Source organism: Nestor notabilis, unplaced genomic scaffold (assembly GCF_000696875.1).
Source record: "Nestor notabilis isolate BGI_N333 unplaced genomic scaffold, ASM69687v1 scaffold12380, whole genome shotgun sequence".
Classification (NCBI taxonomy): domain Eukaryota; kingdom Metazoa; phylum Chordata; class Aves; order Psittaciformes; family Psittacidae; genus Nestor; species Nestor notabilis.
In genome coordinates, this window is record NW_009912510.1 from 144,326 (window position 1) to 165,555 (window position 21,230).

The 21,230-nt window shown below is 47.8% G+C and overlaps 1 protein-coding gene across 1 annotated transcript in view; it reads left to right on the forward strand.

Annotated features, from left to right (window-relative positions):
* Positions 1–21,230, forward strand: part of LOC104409814 (glutamate receptor ionotropic, kainate 4) — a 120,265-nt gene that overhangs the window by 82,821 nt on the left and 16,214 nt on the right. The window contains exons 8-12 of the mRNA XM_010019802.1: positions 3,742–3,894; positions 5,100–5,204; positions 12,694–12,801; positions 13,774–13,977; positions 20,932–21,045. Of these exons, the coding sequence (XP_010018104.1) occupies positions 3,742–3,894; positions 5,100–5,204; positions 12,694–12,801; positions 13,774–13,977; positions 20,932–21,045 (684 nt within the window). The remainder of the gene's footprint in view (positions 1–3,741; positions 3,895–5,099; positions 5,205–12,693; positions 12,802–13,773; positions 13,978–20,931; positions 21,046–21,230) is intronic.

Sequence of the window (21,230 nt, forward strand, 5' to 3'; positions counted from 1 at the left end):
GGCATCTGATAGCATTGGTTGTCTTGCAGACACTGGTCAGAACAGTCCTGCCAGCTGATGCATGCAGGGGCTGGAGATGGGTTTCTTGACCCATTCTCGTTGGTGAGTTGTTCCCAGGGATTTGTGCCACTGTTGTACCACAGTTGTACCTCCTTAGTTTTAGGTACAGACTCTCTCTGTGCAGCTGACCAAGGGGAATGGAGCAGCAAGCCTGTCTGCCCAGCCCACCATCTGCTTCCTTTGCTGAAGCCTTGTTCTGATGAGGCATCCATCAGGTGGCAATTTTTATCAGCAGCATTCATTGTCAAGAAATAGGCTTAAAGGATAGAGAGAAGTCTCTTGAGACCCATGAATCTGTGAGTGGAGGACCACTGCTGAGCTTACCAAGTCTTTCACATGCAGTCTGTCACAGAGCTCTTACATTGCAGAGATGGCACAAACCCAACAGGGACCTGTGCAAATCAGACCATGCACACAAGGAAGAGAATCAATTTGTTAACAGGCAAATTGGCTTTCTGTGACAGTGTGACAAAGCTGTGGTTTAAAATGAGAACATAAAAGTAGTGAGAGATTTTATAGGTGACATGAAGAACAATGTACACAAGAGCAGTGACAGATCCATTTGCTGAATCTGCACAGAAGCAGTTAAAAAGGTGCTGCCTCCAGCCCCGTCTCCACTCCTTTGCTGAAGGTTATGGCCCCAAAACACAAGAGACCATGTGGTTAAAATGCACCGGTCCTCGTCTGAACTTTCTGGGCTGCAGGAGGTAGCTGGAAGCAGTGAGCTTGTCTTAACCTTGTTAACTGCAGTTAACCTTGTGATAAGATACTTGCCTACCTACAAAATCCACCTCTTCTGAGCTGCTGCACTCCAATGCTATCTAACTGTGAATGGTTTCCTCCACACAGCCTGCATCCCAAATTACCTCGCTGTGTTGAATATGATTTACATGAGTTACTGAGTGAATAGTGGGAGAGGTAGATGGCCATTAGGTGGTTGGTGCAGGGCAACAGAGCAAATGCTTGCATTGGGTTGAGATGAGAGACAGATGGGAGAGAGGCTGCACTTGTGATGGGGTTGCAGGTGGCAGTGGAGCAGGGTGATCCCACACCAGTGACCATGGGAAGACATGGAGAGCCTTAGAGGATTTTGATGACGGAGGGAATGAACCTTCTCCCTACAACCCTCTCCCTAATCCCTAAATTGTTTGAAATCACAAGGGGGCTGCCAGAAATCCTAACAAATTGTTTGACACTAAGTAGTAAAATATTCTAATCAATAATGTCAAATGCTTCACTAAGATATACAAGTCTCTTGCTCACCAGCTAATACAAGATCATTAACTGCTCATGGCAAATGGAAATGAAAACCCAACAGGAGACAATTAAAAATGCTGGGCCAATGTTCTTATTTGGTATGAGATGATGCAACTTTGGGGTCACAGGGATTGCATTTGCTCTCATAACAGTGTTTTTTGGCCAACTGGCATTAATATGGTTCCTGATTCAGGAATGCAATTGCTAATTGTGTGTGGTATCCTGTTGAGATGAATGGGTTTCAGCCCACACTTTAAGTATATGCTGAATTGCTTCGTGGAACAGGGGCTGAGGACAAGACAGGCTGAAGCGGTCCTATTAGAAAAAGAACCTGTATTAAACGTAAAAAAGAAAGGTAGGAAGAAGAATATATCAGCTCCTTTAAGAAGCTCTGGGAAAAGTTTCCCAGGAGGGGAATGTTTAGAGCAGATGTGAATAGTAAACAAAAAACCTTAGCAGACTTACCTGTGGAAGAAGATAAGTGCTGGAGAGTGGCTATCTGCTGTTTCAAAGGGACCTGTAGTGTTTCACAGCTGAGGCAGGATAGGAAACAGGATGCCCAAACTGGGGCATGGGGTTCCCACTCTGCCATTAAGCCATTGTGTGTCCTCAGGCTGCTCAGCTCCTCTGGTGTTACGGTTTACCTCCTGCAAAATAGCTGTGATGAAACTTCATAGCTCTGGATCCAGTCAATCCATATTACGAAGAGCAAGTTTTTGACATATATGACCAAAAGTGCTGCCTGTTGCATGGGAGACAGGTCAGGTGCAAGACTGACAGATGTCAGCCAAGTTGCTCAGTGCTCACTCAAAGAGTCCCCCAAATGCCATTTGTGTAAAACGGACTAAAAATCTACATGTAGGAAGAATGTGATAGAGCAAATGCAAGTCTATACCAGGGTTGAAAAAGTGAGAGGTTACTGGTGCCTTTAGAGTTGGTGTCTGGGGTTTTGCTAGCATTAGGCTGGAATCATGCCTATTAACTCATGCAGCTTGCACGTTTCAAGGCTTCATGCTGCTTGTTAGCTGCCTAATCCTGGGCCATTGTGGTCACTGAGGTCTTACCACTACATGAGTAAGATCAAGCAGGGTTAAGTCTGGCTTGCTCTGTTCAAATTAGTAACGTGGTCAAAGCCAAAGGTTCGTTGGGGTGAATGAACTGGGTGAGGTTGTTCCTGCAGGGCCGCTGGCAGAAGTGAATAAACCTAATCAGGCTTTGGGAGGAATAGAGGACACCGATACCGCTGAAGTGCTGCAAGCCACAAACAGGGAAAGGTGAGGGAAAGGAGCCCCCGTCTAGAGATTGAACCCACAGCCAGAAGCTGGGATGGTAAGAGGATGCTCTTGGAAAATGTAGCCTTGATAGTAACGAGCTGCAATGACTTAATTCCAGCAGAGTCTGGAGGTGACAATAATTAGAAGCGAAATCTTAGTCACAACAGTGAGCATGAGAGAGCAAATGGCTGATTAGTAACTAGATCAAAAACATCAAAACGGTTGTGCATGGACGAAAAACACAGCTTGTGAGGCTTTATGGACAAAGAAATCTGACTGAAGGCAAACAAAGCAGAAATGAGATGGACAGGGGATGAACTCTATGATTCCGAACATTCCTTCAGCAGAGTCATTACAGAGCAGGTAACAGACAGCAGGAAATTGGAGCCTGTTTCAAAGGACTAGATGGTCTCTACGGGGTCTGAAAGCCAGGCGTCTGTTGCTTAAGAAGTAAATCTAGCAAAATCTCATTTCTTGTGGATCTGCCTTTCAAAGCAGCAGTCAGAGGAGGACTTTTTGGTGCCTAATGAAGGCTGAAGCAGCACAGTCATCTTTCCTTTTGTAGATGCAGGCCCACGATCTTTATTCTGTCCAGCTGCCTATTTATGAACTTCATAAATCTGGCACTCTCAGTGTTCTCCCTGGCCAGCAGTTTGATCAGTGGTCACCAAAGCAGCAGAAAACACACCTTGATTAGGGAGGATTAGTTGCTTGAGAAAACTGAGATAGAAAAGGAAGGGATAGGGACAAATAAAGATAAAAAGGTGGCAGTGATGGAAGAAATGCTGAGGAACAAGCAAGCAGAGACAGAAAAGGCAAGGAAGCTAGCAAGAAGAGAAGGAGAAATAGACTGGGAGTGGGACTGGTAAAGGGATTGCTCTTGTCCCGGTGATGCCCACACAGGCACAGCAGTTCAGGGATACCATGGCTTTTGCTCTCACTACCCTTGGATGGGTGCAGACAGGGTGGAGGGTGTTGCTGGAGCAGAATGATGGGCAAGCAGGGCTTATCCTCATGGGGGAGGACAAGCATTTTGCCCCCTTCTGATCCCAGTGGAGATAGTGGGTGGAGCTACAAAGTCCTGAAGGTGCAGTGGGAGGCTTGATTTATGTCTTCCCGACTCAATTTCTTTCCTTCCCTTTGCCCACAGCTCTCTTCCGCCCTGCTGTTCGATGCTGTGTATGCTGTGGTGACTGCAGTGCAGGAGCTGAACCGGAGCCAGGAGATCGGGGTGAAGCCCCTGTCCTGTGGGTCTGCCCAGATCTGGCAGCACGGCACCAGCCTGATGAACTACCTGAGAATGGTGAGAAGGGACTGACGTTTGGTGTGTCGGGAGCTAGTGCTCATCACTGCCGGAAGGAAAGACCATGTTCATGCTGGTGTTGGCACAGTTCTCAAGCGCAGTGCCAGTCTGTTTGAAGGTAGCTCTGGGAATGAAAGAGACATCTGAGGGCTGGTTTGTCACTGGCCTTGGAACAACATGAAACCTGCCATTTTCCAGGTTTTGCTGCAGAAAACCTGGAATTCAATGAGGGGTTTTTTTTAAGCATAGATGTTTCTCAGTTATTTGAGCTCTGTTTTGAGTGAACTTGCATTGATATAAGGTCATGCAGTACAACTGCTTAGAGCGCAGTGGCACAATGTGAGTTTCTCTGTAATGGGGTTTGGGCTCCTTTGAACCCAAAAGTGTGGTTGCTGGAGCTGATCAAGCCTAGTCCTGTCACAAGAACAGATAATGAAATTTCAGCCTTCTGAAATAGTTGGAGTTTCTCAATGTGGTTCCTTGGAGCTGAGCTGGACCATGCAGAAGGAGCGTGTTTCCTGAGTCTGCTTGGGATGTGACTGAAATGTCATGAGATGAGGAAATTTAATGAGAGATTTCTTTCCTCCAAAGGAAAGCTCAGCTGAAGTTTACGCTTGCACCCCTCTGGTCCGTGCCCGTGAACCCTGCTTTAAATCTCATCCTTAGTCCAAAACAGTTAAATCCTCCAGCTTCCCTTGGCTCTGTATCTTGATCTTGCTAATGAAGAGGTGCTCCAGCAGCAAGCAAGCAGTGGTCAATCTGCACAGTGAGGCTAGATGCTCATCCTGGCTCTGTTGCAGCATGCTCTTGTGTTAAATGTCATCCTGCTGCTGTGAAACAGCACGTTGTGGTTTGTGGAGGAATCCCCAGTTCAGCGTGGCACAGTGAAGAGCTTGCGCCTGCTCCAGTGTTAGCCTTGGGATGGAGGGAGGCAGCAAGGGGTTGCAGAGGTGATTGTTTCAATGCAAAGAGATTTGGGGAGCCCTGCACCTAATGCTGCTGATGCTCCTGCTCCCCTCCATCTCTTTGCTACCCTTGCCAGACTCCAATAGCAATTAGGATTGAGACACAAGGATTGCCTTGCTGTAGGTGCTAGGAGAGTGGATGGCTTGTACATGGGGCAAGTGATTGCTGCCTGTGGCTCTGCTGCAGGCAGTGGAGTGAGCCACCTTGATGGGCGCTGTAACTCATTCTCTCTTGGACAGGTAGAATTGGAAGGTCTCACCGGCCACATTGAATTCAACAGCAAAGGCCAGCGATCCAACTATGCCCTGAAGATCCTGCAGCACACACGCAGCGGCTTCCGGCAGGTAAGAGCTGCCCTGGGGATGGTCTGTGTGTAGCTTGGTGTGTGGATGTTACAGCAGCTCTCTCTGGGCCTAGGTTGGCAAACAAACCATGTTTTGCTTCATTGAGAATGTGGCTTGAGATAATTCAGATTTGTGTTCGTGTATCAGGCCCTTGAGGTGGTGATTTTAGAGCCAATATCTGTCCTGTCACAGTAACCCTTCTGTGCAGGAGATATTTCACAGCATAAAGTGTGTGCCAGATAGAAGCTCACACTCGAGACATTTTAGTTCTTAAGTTTGTGGAGACACACGTACCCAGAACTATTTGAATGAGGGAGAAATGAGAGAATTCGCCATTAAATGGGCAAGAAAGGGTACTATGAACCTTTCCAAACAACTGCTTCTGGGAAGGAAAGCGAAGGGGGCAGTCCCATGTCAGGAGCTCCCCACCATCTCTCCCCAGCGTGCAGGAGGAAGCGTGAGATAATTTACCTCTTGGTTTATGGTGCGTGTTCCTCTTAATGGATTTGCTTAGCGCAGACTCTTGTTTGATTTTGTCTCAGTGCTCATAAATTCCTTACAGCATCGGTCCTTTTTCTGCTTACTACCTTCTTTCTGTCCAAGGGATATTTTCTGCCTCCAGCTAAGGTTAAGGATAACCTTGTGGAGCCACAGATATCAAACTGGTGAGATAGCATCACACAAGCCCAAGGAACTGGGTTTTTACTGGTAAATACAAACCTCATTCAGGAAAGAAATGGAAGTCCCAGGAAAAGGGTTTTCATCTGTTTTATTTCCCTCCTGACAGCTCCACACCTGCCCTTTTCTCAGAGATTGCCACTTTTCCCACATGCTGACAGAGAACAAAAGCTGTTGTATCTTACCCCACACCGACGGAGCATTTTGGCATTAGGAAATCTCTCCTGGTCTGGCAGCAGTGAATTGTAGCCTTGGCAAGGATGTTGCCTGCCAGTTCTTACCTGTCAAGTGACAGCTCAGCTTTGATGCTGCCTTTAGCTGAGTGAGCAGGGGATCAGGATGGCATTTTCCCCACAGTAAGATAGCACCAATGCCCTTTTAATCATTTTCCAAACCCATCATGCTCTGAGCAAAAGTGACAGATCCAAGCCCATCTGCATTAATATGAACACACACCCAGCTGGAGCAAAGCAAGCAAATGCTGTAAGATTCGTATGACAGCTATGTTTTTGATGTGTTTAAATGTGGCAGGGTGTTCACGTTAAACACACAGGTGCTTTTGTAGCAGTGCTTCTCCCAGAGCTCCACAGAGACTGCGGCCTAATCTGCCCTGAGACACAAGTCTCAACTCTGCTCCCCAAACCCAGTCTGACAAGAGAAAACCTTTTCAGACCTGTTGCAACAGCTTGGTAAATGAACAGCTTAATGTTCAAGAGGTACCCAGGGGGCTTGTCTGACTGATAGCAATGCCAGGAGGAGTGTTAGGGCCCCTCAGAGGCTGTGAGTTCATTATGACGTGCCCAACTGGGAAAGGAATCCCTGGACAGAGCTCTGAAACCCAGGCAGGCCCCTCTTTGCCACCTCAAAGGGAAGCCAAAGGCCACTCTGCTGTGCCATAGCCTGTCTTCTTGTAATAAAAATGACTAAATAAATTGCAAGAAATCATTTAATTAAACCCGCTATAGGGGACCAGGGTAAGGAACAGACTTTCACATCCTGGAGACAGTTTTGTTCCCAAGGGTTATTATATTAACTCATTTGCTCAGGGTCTTGTTTGAAACACTTCTATTCCCTCCTTAGTTTTAATCAAGCTCACGCTCTCTGCCCATTTCTCTCTGTCCCTCTTTCTTCTCTCTTCCCCTCTTTCTCTTTCTCTCTCCTTCCATCTACTGAAGCCACAGGGACTTACAGCTCATCAGCTTTGATAGAGAATTCACAGCATTTGGAAGCCGATCCAGCCAGCAAACAAATTAGAGACACTTAGATTTTCTAACTTGCTGTTGCTTTTGGGCAAGGAGAGACAGGGCTTTTTGACATCCAATTTTTAATACATTTATGTAACGCACCAAACGTGTCTTTTCCTGATTTAGCTTAACTAGTGGAAATTTTTCCACAGCCATATGAGAGCTGCTCTCTGTTCATAGGATGTGCAATAAAGCATGGGCTCATTAATGTGCTGGTGATCCATAGATCTGACAAGGACTGAGTCTGGAAATGTCATCTTTTTATTTTCTGCCTTTCTTTGCCCCTTTAAAAAACACCGTAGCACACCCCTCCGGTTTCAGCGCGGTGATGTGCAGTAAACCAGGAGCTAAGGTTTGGCAGCTTAATAGAAGGGAATAAAGAGGGGCTGTGATTTAGACAGCCCCAGGGAAGGCATCTGTGCAAAGGGGAGGCAGGGAACGTTGCTGACAGGGCTGGAGCCCCACCGTAGGCACGTTGTTCCCAGCTCTGCCTGTGACCCCTGGATCTCGCAGCCAATTAGTTGCCTTTTAGCTCAAGGCTCTGCTGATGTCCCAAGACAGAGCAGTGGGAGTGATGGGGGTGTCTAATCACTATGTTGATGACATGCAGATGAGTAACCGGCCGATAGCTCTGAGACCCTCTGCAGTCCCCATCACATCAAACCTATTTAACTTAGAACCAGCTAATCAGCCTCCATGGGACTTGTTTCTCTCTAGCTGTGACCCCAGCAAGAGTTCAGGGACAGATCCTGCCAAGAGTCGAGTATCTTTTGCTCCCCAGGACCTGATGAACTCGATGTGTGGCACCATCAGTCCTGCCTGGGCTATGTCAGGTGCCAATCATGTTGTCTGAAGGCAACATCTGGGGAGATAGAGGATCTTGGGGGGTTGCTGCATGGTCTCCAGTGGGTTGTGTGCATGTCTCATGGTTGTACAGTTGGTGCTCTCTGTGTCCCACGCTAACTCCTGTAGAGGAAGCTTTTGCCTGGTTGCCTTGTTGGCAGTAGTGTCCTTCAGGAGTGCCAACCACTGTGCAGTGTCCTCTGAGAACTTTCTTTCATTTTTTGTTTTATTCCATTTTCCCTCCCCAGAACTCCCAAATTCCTCCCTCTTCAGGTCAACAAAAGCACCATGTACCTACTTAACTCTGTCTTCTCCTGGCACAGCGGCTTTCCTGTTAGTGTTGACAAGGTTCTCCAAACACAGATTTGATGAAAGATGATAGCATTTTGAACTCCTGCCTTTTTCTGCAGACAGGGAGGAAGGAGAGGCAAGGAATGCTAGCTTTAGGATGGTGTTTGCTAATCAGAGCCCAAAAGGTACCTGAGTTTGTTGCTGTGGTGGTCCCCTGCCTGTTTGAAGACATCTGTATTCAGGGCTGGATTTACCTTAATTTTTAGCTGGGGAGTGAGGATGGTAAGTACCTGTGGTGCCTCTGAAACTTACGGAGAGCTCTCGCTATGTCATCGCTCCCTGCCACCAGCTGCCATTCACGCCTGCAGGGCACTGAGCTGAAGACTTCATTAAAATCATTAGTTTGAGCAGTATTTTGTCACCTCATGCCACAAGGAACTTGAAAGGCCAGGCATCATTAGCATGGCTGTGTCTGAACAGGGGAGCTGAAGGATTGAAGGAGTGAGTCGGGAATGCCCCGCTTGCATCGCGTTAGCTGCTGCTGCTGAGAAATCTTAAGTGTCACTGATCAGAATAACACCTTTTGCAGAGTAACTAAATTGAGGCACCTTTTGTGCCTGTGGGGATGGAGCAGTGCCATGAGCAACGGCACTTCCTTGCTTATTCCAGGCTCGAGGCTCTTTGGGCTGTGTTGCACTGGAACTGTGTGTTTGCTCCCTGCCTATGACAAGGACATATAACAAGACAGACCTCCTGCCTTGAGACGCTGGCAGGCATTGCAAACAGGACAGGCAGAGGGGGCTGTCTCTCCTTATGGCCCTGTAAGGACATAGAGGGAACTGTCTCCATCCAAGCCACAAGTTGTCATCTGTCACCAGGCTGGACAATCTCTCTCACAAAGGTATGGAGCTCCAGCTTTTGCAGCAAGGTGGTTGTGTTGCCCTCGTTGCTCTTCTGGGAAAGGTATGCCATCACTTAAGCTCCTTTGATCATTAGAAACCCTCTTCCAATTTTCAGCCTGTTTATTTCTGGCTGGTTTATATCTATTTATTTTTGTGCCAGTGCTATCATTTTAGCTTCAAAAGCTGTTCTACCTCTTTGCTATGGGCCTCCTCCACCTGCTGTATTTATACAGACCAATCATATCTGCTACTAAAAAATCCCGAGTCCTAAAAATTCTTAAGTCCTAGTCCAGAGCCTTAACAACAGGATCATCTTATCCATGTGTGTGTAGAGCACTTGATTGTTTTCTAACACATTTTGCAGGTGAACGTGTTTTCTGTTTTTCGGAGGCTCTTTACACATAGATAAAGATGATTAAAATCACCTTGACATCCATCTTGCAAGAGAGGAAGAGTTCTGATGATCCCAGACATCCTGACACATTACACTTCAGAAAGAACAAACAGCATGAGGAGTCAATTAGTGGCTTTATCATACTGTGAGGGGGACAGTGTGAGCTGGAAAAAGCCAGGATGGGCTTGAAGTACCCCAGCACATGGGAGTGCTTGGCTTTGGTGCTGTGTTAAAAGCAAGGTCAAATCCACTGCACTGTCAGAGGGGGAGGCAGTCAATTAGTCTCAGTGTGCCAGCAAGGGAGGGACAAATTTGAGAACAGTCAGGGCTGTTAAAGTTAATCTGTCACTAATCTCTGGTTGTGAAATCTGGGGGAAAAAAATTAGGCAATGTTTATGACTGATCACTCGGAGAGGCAGTTGCTGCAGAGGGTCTGTTGTTTAGCGATCACAGCAACAGGAAAGCATTGGGGAATACAATCAGAATAAATTCATCCTGTTGCACTGATGCAGACCCTGCACAGGCCAGTTAAACCTCTGCTTCAAGGACTCCCTGGCCATGAAGGGCATGGTAAATGTCCCAGTTTGGGACAGTTGCTCCTAGAGATGAGTCCTGCACTACAGCACAACTGTGATGCTATGAGCTTGGTGGTAATAAGGTCATAACAAGCTGCAAGAGAGCAGGATGCTCACGATCTGCGCCCAGACATACTGTCACTGTGCCTCCATGTCCCCATCTGTCAGGTAAGGCTGTAAACCTCCCAGTGCCTCTCCTGGTGGTGGTGAGCCATGAGAGTTAATGCTTCCAGCACATTCAGAGGTCCTTGCCATGACTGGTGCTTTTAGCAGAGCATTGTTAACAGCGGCAAAGGGGCTGGGCTGACAGCTGAGAGGAATAACCTCTGTTGTGTTATCTGCAGAGTAAACAAGCCCCTCCTGGGGTCTTAGCCAGCTCTGCCTGTGCTGCTGCAGCCCAGTGCCTCAACTCCAGCTGGGGAGGAGAGCAGACATGGACATGCACATGACTATCCTTTGCTTTCCCTGCCTGCTTTCCTTCTGCAGAGCCATCGAGTATAAGCTGCCCTGTTTGCATTTTCCACCGCTCCTTATGCCTAGGGCTGAGGGGACTGGATTTGGGATTCCTCACAGATGGCAACTTTTATAATGGCTTGTCAGTCGCTTGGGCTGGATTTGCACTGACAGCCAGGAGAAGAAAGGAATTGGCCCTTTCCTCGATGTCCAAAATGATCCGGTCTGTTGACAGCACAGCAGAACTGCTGCAGTTTCAGGTTGTGTTTGGCTGGGAAGTGACTCTGAAGTCCTCAAGCCATCAGTCATGCCAGAGGCAAAGCACTGCCAAGAAAAGAGACTGAGTGCGTGGAGTCAGTCCTGGGGCGGTGTAAATCAGCGTGCCTCCCATTCATTTCCATGGCAGTGCCTCTGCCTGGCCAGTGGCTCTGCTCTCGCCTTCCACCCAACTCTTTGAACATAATAAGATTACTCTTTGACGGAAGAGAAATCGATTTGTTCCTACCACCCTGACAACCGTGGCACAGCAAAAGGATAACCTGCCTGAGACCATCAGCGCCCGAGACAGCTCGTGTCAGTGCAAGGGAAGAGAGAATGGATTTGCTCTGGCAGCATGGCTACAGAGGAGCTGTGAAGACACCCCTGCACATTGGGGTCACCCTCTACCTCTTAGGGATGCAGCAGATCTCTTGAGTAGTGTCAGTGGACTTAGGCTGTGGCCTAATACAGCATGCAGAGGGTTTGGACCCGATAGAGGGAGAGAGGCTTTGCAAGAGAATAAGGAGAGAGAAGGGGTCTCGGAGGGAGCTGGGCTCCCTCATCCACTGGTCTATCCATGAGAAAAAAACGGAGGCTCTTTTAGGAAGCACAAAGAGAGAGCAAAGCCTAATTTGCATGCTCAGAATGAGCTGCTGGAGGTGCTGATCTCCCTGCCCAGAGCTCTGAGGGAGGGAGATTAGGCTCTTGAAGTTAAAATTAGGTTTTGTTGAATATTCCTCCCCCTGGCTGAAGGCAGCGGCTGGTTGCCTTGCGTCACAGCTGAGTCACAATGTCCTCCCAAGCACTAGAGGACCGGTCCCAGCCACTGGTGGTAGGAATTAGGTGTGCTGCAGCAATGCTGAGGCATGGATGGGTGAATTAGGCTGTCCATGGAGCTGTTGGGTGTGATGAGCCTGAGTCAAGGGGTTTGGATGTACTTAATCATAGTAGCTGGCATCCGTTATAGCAGATAGAAGAGATGAGTCATGGTGCAGCACCACTGAGAACATGGCTTCATTTCACCAACCGCCACCAAGGTGGAGCTGCTGGTCAGGGCTGGGTAGCATCTGCCCTGTGTTGGCACTGACTGCTGCTCTGGGATTGCAGGGGAAGCCGTGATGCTGTGATACTCCCTGTCAAGTGGTGTTTTCCTCCAAGGAACAAACAATGCCTATAGCAGCCATCAACTAATGACAGGGACACTCACAGGAGGACAGCGGGAGGTTTCGCTTGGTTTCAGGCAGGTGAAACCTTTGTTCAGAGTTACACAGACAGCATAAGGCAGGACAGGAATTGGTGCCAGGAGCCCTGTCTCTCCATTTTTGGGCTTTCACTGTGAAATCAGACTTCCAGCACTTCCTGAAGTTTTTCCAAGCTGTGTCTGTAACACACGGTGCACATGTGAGTGTGAGGGATGGCAGACACTACCAGTTGCACCACACTGGGAGGGGTGAGCTTGCAGGTTTGGCTGTGAGGGACTGCTGGGTAAGATGGACCCATCTTGGTGGCATTTGGGGACAATGCTGAAGGCTGCTTGGCTGCCATGAGCTGCCCATTACACAGCTTGTTCCTGGTGCAGGGCTTTTGCACAGCTGCACAAGGACATGTGCAAAGGCTGTGAGCAGGGACAGGATTTTGGCATTGTATGGATGTGGGTGTGCTGGGGCCATGTACCGGTGTGTTAATCTCTCTGCCGGCCCTTTGTAGGGGTGCACTGTAAAGCTAATGGAGCATTCATAAACACCTCTTCCAGGGCCAGCTTTGATGGTTGTCTATCACCAGAGCCATATGGCAGGAGCATACAGTAATTTGCCCTGTAAATTCCCTTATTGTGCTGTTTTATCTCTCCAGATCGGGCACTGGCACGTTTCTGAAGGACTCAGCATGGACAACAGGATTTTCTCCTCCAACATATCAGACAGTCTGTTCAACACCACACTCATTGTCACCACCATCCTGGTAAGTGAGGGGGTCACCTACAGTTCCCATTAGCTCTTCGCCATCCCAGTGCTTAGGTGTGCCAATCAGCTAAAATATTATCCCCTCTTTCTACCCCTGTTGGCCCCCAGCATGCAGCATTGAACACTGATTTCATAAAGAACAGACGATCCAATCTCTAATTACAGCACTGAGGACAATTCATGACAGTGTAATTAAACTCAAGTTGATGTTTCATATGGAAATGATATTTGATGAGTTCAGAAGCAGCTGGGGAGAGGACTGGGATGGGGATAAGTTGCCATTTTACATTCATCTTGGAATGATGTTCTTGTTTTGTGTATAGTTGGTAAGTTGGAAGGGACAGTTGTCCCTTCTACCCATAAAATTACCGAAATTGGCCAAGGTGGGTGCAACTTCCATGAACCAAGACGTCACATCTGCGGGCACCACTGTCCTTATTCCAGGTGCTGCTGTGACACGATTTTTCCCAGTGTTCCTTCAAAAAAGACACTCAGAATCCTGTAGAACTCTGTGGGATGTGAGAAAATAGTGTCCAAACTTTGCTGAAAAGAGGGACAAACTGGAGAAGTGGCTGTATGCTAAGAGAGGCTGGGATCTGTCTGTCCTGCCATAACTCAGAGCAGTCATTGGGCTGCTTTAGCATATCCCATTTGGAAACAGCCCCCAAAGCATGATCCCTTAGCTCTGCTTCATATCCTAAACTGGGATAAAATCTGCTGTGCCTCCATCGCATCCCAGACACAGCAGGGTCCAGTGAGTAGCAGTGTAGAAACAGCTCTGCTAGCTTTACATCTTAGGTTCCCAAGTGATCAAACCAGGTCTCCACATCTCTTATACCCTGATTGAGAGGGACACATTGGGATTGGAGGTTGGCCTGGGTGCCCCTTCTCTTTCTGCCCTGTGCTCAGCGCCATGCTGGTGGGATACCTCGGCTAAGATGGGAATGACAGCTGCCCAGTTTCAATGCAGGAAAACCCTTACTTAATGCTGAAGTGGAATCATCAAGAGCTGGAGGGCAACGATCGCTACGAGGGGTTCTGTGTGGACATGCTGAAGGAGCTGGCAGAGATCCTGCGTTTCAACTATAAGATCCATCTCGTTGGTGATGGTGTGTATGGAGTCCCTGAGGCAAACGGCACGTGGACAGGGATGGTCGGGGAGCTGATTGCTCGGGTAAGTGAATTAGCTGCTCTTTTTAACTGTGCTCTAGTGGGACTTGGCAATGAAAAACCCTGGTGCTTTATTAAGTGCTCCAGGATGATAAGGATGGACGAGGGTTTTAGTCTATTTGTGAGACTTTTTGACCGGAGGATCTCCATTTAATGTGTTCTCCCAATAGCAAAGGTATTAGTTGTGTTGATGTGACAGCGTGTAAAGTACTCAGAGGAAAGCAAGTAAGAAGTGCATTTATATGCAGAAAAGTTTGGGCAGGTTCATTTCAGCCCCTTAACTTTGAGTATTGTTTCTGTAGAATGCTTTTTGCCTGCTTGAAGCACGTGGATTGAGATCCTTTCACAGCTCTGCTTTGCAGTGCTGCTGCACAGTAGTTAGGCTGAAACCTGAATGCTTTGTCTGGGTTAGACGGCACTTTGGAGTTCATGTGTGCTCAGCCTGTACCCATCTCCCTGCTCTTTGTTTTCCTCTGCAGCTAAAGGTAGTCCTTCCCCAGGGATCATAAAGCTTAAATACAGCTCACAAAATGCTCCAAGATCCTTAGTAAAATAGGCTTAGCCAAAGCTAACATTAAGATTGATGTTATTTAAACTAATACTTCCTTGCTCACCGATTTCTACCCTGCCTTGTTATTACTGAAGCACCTGTGAGAACCCAGCGACAGTTTCTCAGCTGGTGGCAAATCCAGAGTGAGGTGTATTCATGATAATCCACTGTGTGAGGGGAGCCTCTGAGCCACTCCATCATTATCCTCACAACAGTGGCACTTCTTCCTGCAAAGTGGAGGAATAAGGGCCCCAATCCATCTCCTGTGGCTCCAGGCAGGGGTCTGGGGCTCCTGCTTTCCTCCCTGCTGTGGAACATGAGCGAGCACCTCTAGGAGATGCCCACCAGCATCTGTCTGCTTCTTCCTGGATGGCCAAGGAGACTTGGTTGACACTCATCCTACCTTAGGACCTTCATTTAAAGTCAGGTGGGATAGCTTAAGGTCTAAAAGACTTTCTGAGGGCCAGGGTCAGGGCACAGTATGGACTGGAGATCCCTCCTAACTAGCACCCTGTCTCCTGGGTCGCCTTTCCCCAGTGGAGTGATAGTTCTCGATGCCAAATGAGATCCCACCTCCGTCTGCTTCTACTAAAAAGCCTTCTGCACGGTTGTTTGAAAATGCTGGGGGCTATTGGCATAGTTTTTATACATATCTCTGTGTGTATATACACACACACAATTACAGCTCTGCAATGCTGCTTTTGGGAGGCAAGAAGGAAGGCACAGAGAGCAGCGTGTGATCTGTGCAAACAAAGGAAGGGAACAGCCATCAGATTTTTGGCCTACTAACCTTGGCAGTGCCTCTTCATTAAATGGGAGCTTCTGGAGGGTTGTTTTTCTTCAGTTCTAAGTGTTTTAACTTCATCTTCACATGGAAACCATTTGTTTCTTCTGCAGCTCGAGCCTTATTTAGGAGGATTTTTATTTCTGCTTCAGCAGTGCGGAGCTAGCAAAGCCTGTGTGAGGCTGAATCAAAAACTGGAGAAGAGAAAAAGCCTTCTCTGCTTTGTTCTTCCTAGGCCCTTTAGAGTCTTTATAATGGCTTCAGCAAGTTTTTGATCAGTCCCAGGGACTGACACTTTGGGTCAGGGCAGAGCTGGCCGTGTGCATGCTGTTGTGTTTACTCAGGGCTGCCTGAGACCTTGCTTTCTGAGGCCATTTCACTGCCCAAGGGGCTCCTCTCCTTCCTTGACAGCCCCCAAAGGGGTTAGTTCCAGCCCCTTGTTCATCCTCTAGCCCACTGCAGGACCAGTTGAAGCATAAGAGCCAGCACATCCTATGCTGGGCACACACATTCCTCTTTCAGTGGATTTTTCCCCTGGCCACTTTTCTCCATACATTCTTTAGCACAGAGAGGGGACATCAGCTGGGACAGAAACTTCCCAAATCCTACACAAAACAAAAGCTCTGCACCTGTATCTTTGAGCAGTGCCGTATTACTATGAGCAAGTGATTCCTCTTTTGCACCACTCAGAAAATAAGGCCTGTCTCACACGTACTTAGGACCAGAGGGGCAGACAATTAGCCAGCTCCATGCAATACCTTTCCAGTATTATTTTTTCCTCTGTAATCCCCCTGTGGCACTGAATCTCCTCAGAGCCGTAGGGCTATATGGTGAAGTGTTTCATTTTATTGCTTCTAAATTAACAAGCTATTGATTCATTCTTAAATGCTGAAAATTGTATTACAGCTAATTGTGCGCTATGATACGATTGGGAAGGATGCTATATAAACATAAATCTGTGGCTGACCCAAATTCACCAGTACATATCTTACTGACCTGCTCACAAAGCTAATAAAGAGCTAAGGAAGAGGGGGACTGGGATGGCTTGGGTGGTTATTGGAAGAGCTGTAGAGTCTCCTGTGTCTAGGTCAGCAGTCTTGATCCGAGATCTTTTTAGAGGGAGGGAGATGAATCCATCCATCTCATGGAAGTGTCCTGCCACAGGAGCAGCAACACCAAGAACTGAAAGGACCTTAAAGCTTTTGGGTGATGGTTTTTCCAGCTTCCTCGCTGGTGACCACATTTTACAATCAGAGATGCTCTCCCTTCAACTGCTCTGAAGATGGGGAACTGCAGGAAGGGAAAAGGGGGAGAAGATAGCTCACAATTGGCAGTCCTGCTCTCCACTTGGCAGTGGGTGTTCAGAGAGAAAAGCTGTGTGTGGGTCAAGGGAGAGGGAGTCTGTTTGCACACTATCATGCTAGCAAAGGTGACATCGGGGGGGCTTGACAGGGTGGCAAGCAGGGAGGTGTGGGTGCTGGTTAGGTCTTGCTGCTGTTCCCCATTCCTTGTGTTTCACCTTAACTGGCTTTTGCCATGGGCATGGTGAACACCTGGCACAGATGTTTCCCTCCCACCCATAGAGATCCAGGTGAAGAAAGGTGGGTAAAGGCAGACCTGAGGCTGACATCTGCACTGATTGCTGACTCTCAACCCTGACTGTGGCTTAAATGGAGGGCTGCAGCCTCCAGGGCTTTCGGGCTGTCACTTGTCATGTGGCAGAAATCATGCATGTCCTTAACAAAAATTCAAACACCGGTTTTGAGTGACCCTCATCTGGCCCTGCTTTTAAATGCAAGAATATGCATCTCAGTGCACAACCTGGCTGCTGCTCCCTCCGTCAGTAGGAGCCGCAGAACCCAAAATAGCTCCTGTCAAATCAGATGGGCAGTTGGAGCGGAAGCAATCAGTACATTGATCCAGTGGCAGAGCTGTACTCATCGTGGCATGGGACAGATCTGCAGATGCAGAGAGACTGCTCTGTCATCGCTGCGGTGGTGCAGGAGCTGTTGCTCAGGTGAGCAGGCTGCAGCCAAGCTGCTGTGCTGTGTGCTCAGGTGGGTCCTGAAGGTTAAACACTGATTGGAGCTTTCTAGAAGGCCCTCTAAGCATGGAGGCAGTGTAAGAAATAGCTTTCCCTAACCTTGGTCATGCTGTCATGGGCAGCACTGGTGAGAATGATGCTCTCATGTGCACCCAGGAGGATGTTAGCATCCAATGTGCTGTTCAAGTCAGGGACTCCTGCTCCTGAAAGAGCTTCATGTTCCCAGAGCTGTCCTTCAGGCTTGTTTTCCATGTTTCTGACACAGAGACAGCCCAAATTGCCACTGGGACTTTCTCACTGTGTTTTGTGTCCGTAGCTTGACAGGAGCTTGGGAATCACTGCGGGGCTGGAGAAGTGCTGGTCTCCCAGCCAGTAGCCCATGCATTGGGAGGCTTTGGCGGGATCCTCTCTGCCCAGGCTGACATCAGGCCCCATTCATCACCATTAGGGTCGAGATGAGCCTTGTCAGCACCCGCAGCGAGGAGGCAACTGCCTCCTCCGGACTGGCAGTCCCTGCAGTTTGCTTCTTAAGGCTGTTTAATTGTTGTTCCTCTTCAGGAGCCCAGCTCGGCCCTGTGTTCGGCATCCTTTACAGTGGCAGCATGAGCCTGATCCCATGGTTAGTGCCAGGTATGGTGGTGGCACGTCATGCTTTTATCTCAAATACCAGCCCAACTGGGCTTCCTCTTACCTAGTGAGAGTTTGGCCTTGTTTAAGCAGTGTCTTGTTAAGGAAGTGTCTGTCTCTACTTCCAAAATGCTCTGGGTCTTTTTCTAAGCCTATTTCACACTGACATTTATAGCTGCAACTGTGTTCAAGGATGAAAATCAAGCAGTGCTTGCCCCTTCTTCCCCCCATCCTTTTCCTCCTGTTCTCTTTTCCCGCAGGGCTCAGCTGTGGACAGAATGCAGAAGCACAAAGCAAAATCCATTTCTCCCTCAGTGCATTGTTCAGCCTATAAAATGCCAACTCCTACTCGTGCTCAAGTGGGGAGGGCTGGAGAGCACTCAGGTTGGCAGAGCTCCTCTGTAACTAAGATACACTGACCTCAGTGAATCACGAGAAGTTTGGTTAACATCAGGAAGCAAAGTCATAAGCATGAAATGGATGATATGCTGGCAGAGAATACATTGCATGTCATTCCCATATCAAAGTGTAGTGCTGTCAGAAATCGGCTCTTGACGTGCATGACTTCTGAGCCTGCAGAGATGGTGAGTGAGTCTTTAACAGAACACAGCTAAAGCCACAAAGAGCCAGGTCCCTGCCGCAGGGCACAGGAGAAGGAAGATTTGCATGTGCACAGGTTAGAGCAGGCTGTAAGCTCTGATGCTGACATAAGTCCCAAAAGGACGAAAGTTGACCAAGCAGGGAAGGAACATAAGGAAATCAGCTCTGATGGTATGGCAGGACCCTCTGGAAACAAGAGAAGGGACCTGGGCACAAAACCTGTGTGCCCAGGGAGGGTAGCCTTTCTGCACTGCTTCTGCTCCATAGGCAAAGGGATTGGGATGGATTTGCACTGTATTTTCATAGGGAATAGCAGCTTTCAAGATGTTGCTGCCTATGTGATCTGGAAGGGTCCCAAAGGACAATAGTAATGGGAATAACCGGAGTGCAGAAAGTTCCCTGACCATGTTCCACCCATGAGAAAGTAGGGGATGGTGATTTAGCTGTGTAGACCTGGGGGCCACACTGCTCCTTTCAGCTGCACCTTCTTATTAGCCTCTGGATGGGAATGGAAATGTCCTTAGAGCTTTTGCATGATACACCTTTGATGTTGGCATATTTACCATCTATTTAGTCTATGACTTTGCTGGTAGAATTGTATTCCATTTGGAAAAGAAATTTGTTAGAAAAATCTCTGTGTTCACAAGGGGCTTTCCTGGGAGAGCTCTCCCCAGGACAATAGTACCTGCAAACCCTTTTAAGTATAGACAAGAGCTGTTTAGGAAGCTTTAAGCTCTCCTGGTGGATAAAATCCCTCACATGCCATGTTCCACAGATGAACTGATTCCCTTTTAGTAATCTGCTGGTGTTTACACAGGGCTCAACTGCTCACACACCGCATTATGATTATTGGTGCCTTTTAAAAACCCTGTGGGTAAATGTCTGCCTAGGCAGAAATTCTCCCTAGCTCATAATTCATTCCAGTCCGAACCTCCTAGGAATCTGTAATAGCTTCTTGGAAACAATTGCAGAGATCTGGCACTGAGCTTGTCCAATAAGCAGTCCTGCATGGGCTGTGAAATATCACCTTCCCCATGACCCCCTTAGTGGGCAGGCTTGCAGAAGACCTTGCCTTTCTTTTCCCTTTCCTTCATCCTGCAGGCTCCAACAGTGCTGCTCTTCCCTTTTGTAACTCCAGCCTTTCACCAGCCCTGCCTCCCTGCCTGCCTTTATGTCTGTTGAGGGCAAAGAGGGGGAAAGAAAAGCTCTGCTGAGAGGTTATTAGTCATCTTAAGGAAAGTAATGCAAGAGCAGCAAGGTCAGAGAGAATGGTGAGAGTGATGTACCCACAAATGTGCCTTTGGGTGGTGCGTGGATCCAGGGAGATAAGCCCCTTATTTTACTGGGTCTTTAGTCCTGATGGTGCCCTGGCTTCTGCACAGACCATATGAAACCTAGGGACAACAAGTGCATATAGTTGTTCTTTTCCTCCCCTTCTCTTTTTCCACTTGTATAACCATCATCCTGCAAAGCAGGCAAACAAATATCTAAGGGAATGGAGAAGGTTAAATTTTGACAGAAAGCAATTACAGACATTAAAAGAGCTACAGTAATAAAAATAATATTTAAAATTCAAATCCCTTATCTATATTACAAGGGTATTAACATTGGAAGAAATTCTTTCTATTTTTTTCCCCTAATCTCATTTGCTTTGCAAGTCAATCTGGAAAATTTTATGCCAGTCCTCTGAATTTTTTGGAGGCTGATCTGCAGTTATGGAAGTCTGGGGATGGCAAGCTTGTAAACTCAGGGTATGGGAGGTAATGGTGCTGCTTTGCTATGCTTTCCTGCCTATGCTGCTTGCAAGTAACACTCTTGGCTGGGAGGGGGGCAGCAGGGGCTTTGGAAAGGGGAGGTTGTATCTTCTTTAGATTAGTAAGCTAGTAATTGTCTCATGGCTCCTGTTTTGCCAGATCTTAAAGCATTTAAGTAGTTGAAATGGCAATCAGGCAGTGAGCACTTGGGGAAGGGGTTACCATTCTGTTTACTGTAAGCACAGTGGGCTTCCCGCTGGTTGCTTGGTGCTTTTCCAACCTGCAAGTATAGAGATGAAAGCACCCATGTGAGGAAAGGGAAAACAAGAACGGTCTGGAGCACAAGGTGGGTTAAACTTTGGAGCGTGTTTGAGCAGGGAGAAACCCAACAGGGGAGAAGGATGCAGGAGCACTAGTGAGCATCACCAGCAACACTTGTGCTGTTTCCACGGAGCCTGGGGTTTGCCCCACAGCAAATGTACCCCCAGAAGGATGAAACATCCATCCTCTGGGAGTGAGTATCGTGTGTGGCCCTGGCATGGCTCTGCTGCTTTCCCAGGCTCAGGATCCTGAACTTCTCTGCTCTCCTTTCTCTCTAGAAAGCCGATCTGGCCGTGGCGGGGCTGACCATTACCGCAGAGAGGGAGAAGGTGATTGATTTCTCTAAGCCATTCATGACTTTGGGAATTAGCATTCTCTACCGAGTTCATATGGTAAGAGGTTTATTTTATAACCATTTATGTCCGTCCATTATTTGCATGCAAGTGTGCTGAGATATGGAAGAAAAATGAATGACTCATAAAAATGTTTTGGTTTCTTAATTAAGCGCAAATGTGCCTAGAGGGAGAAGGTGATTGATTTCTCTAAGCCATTCATGACTTTGGGAATTAGCATTCTC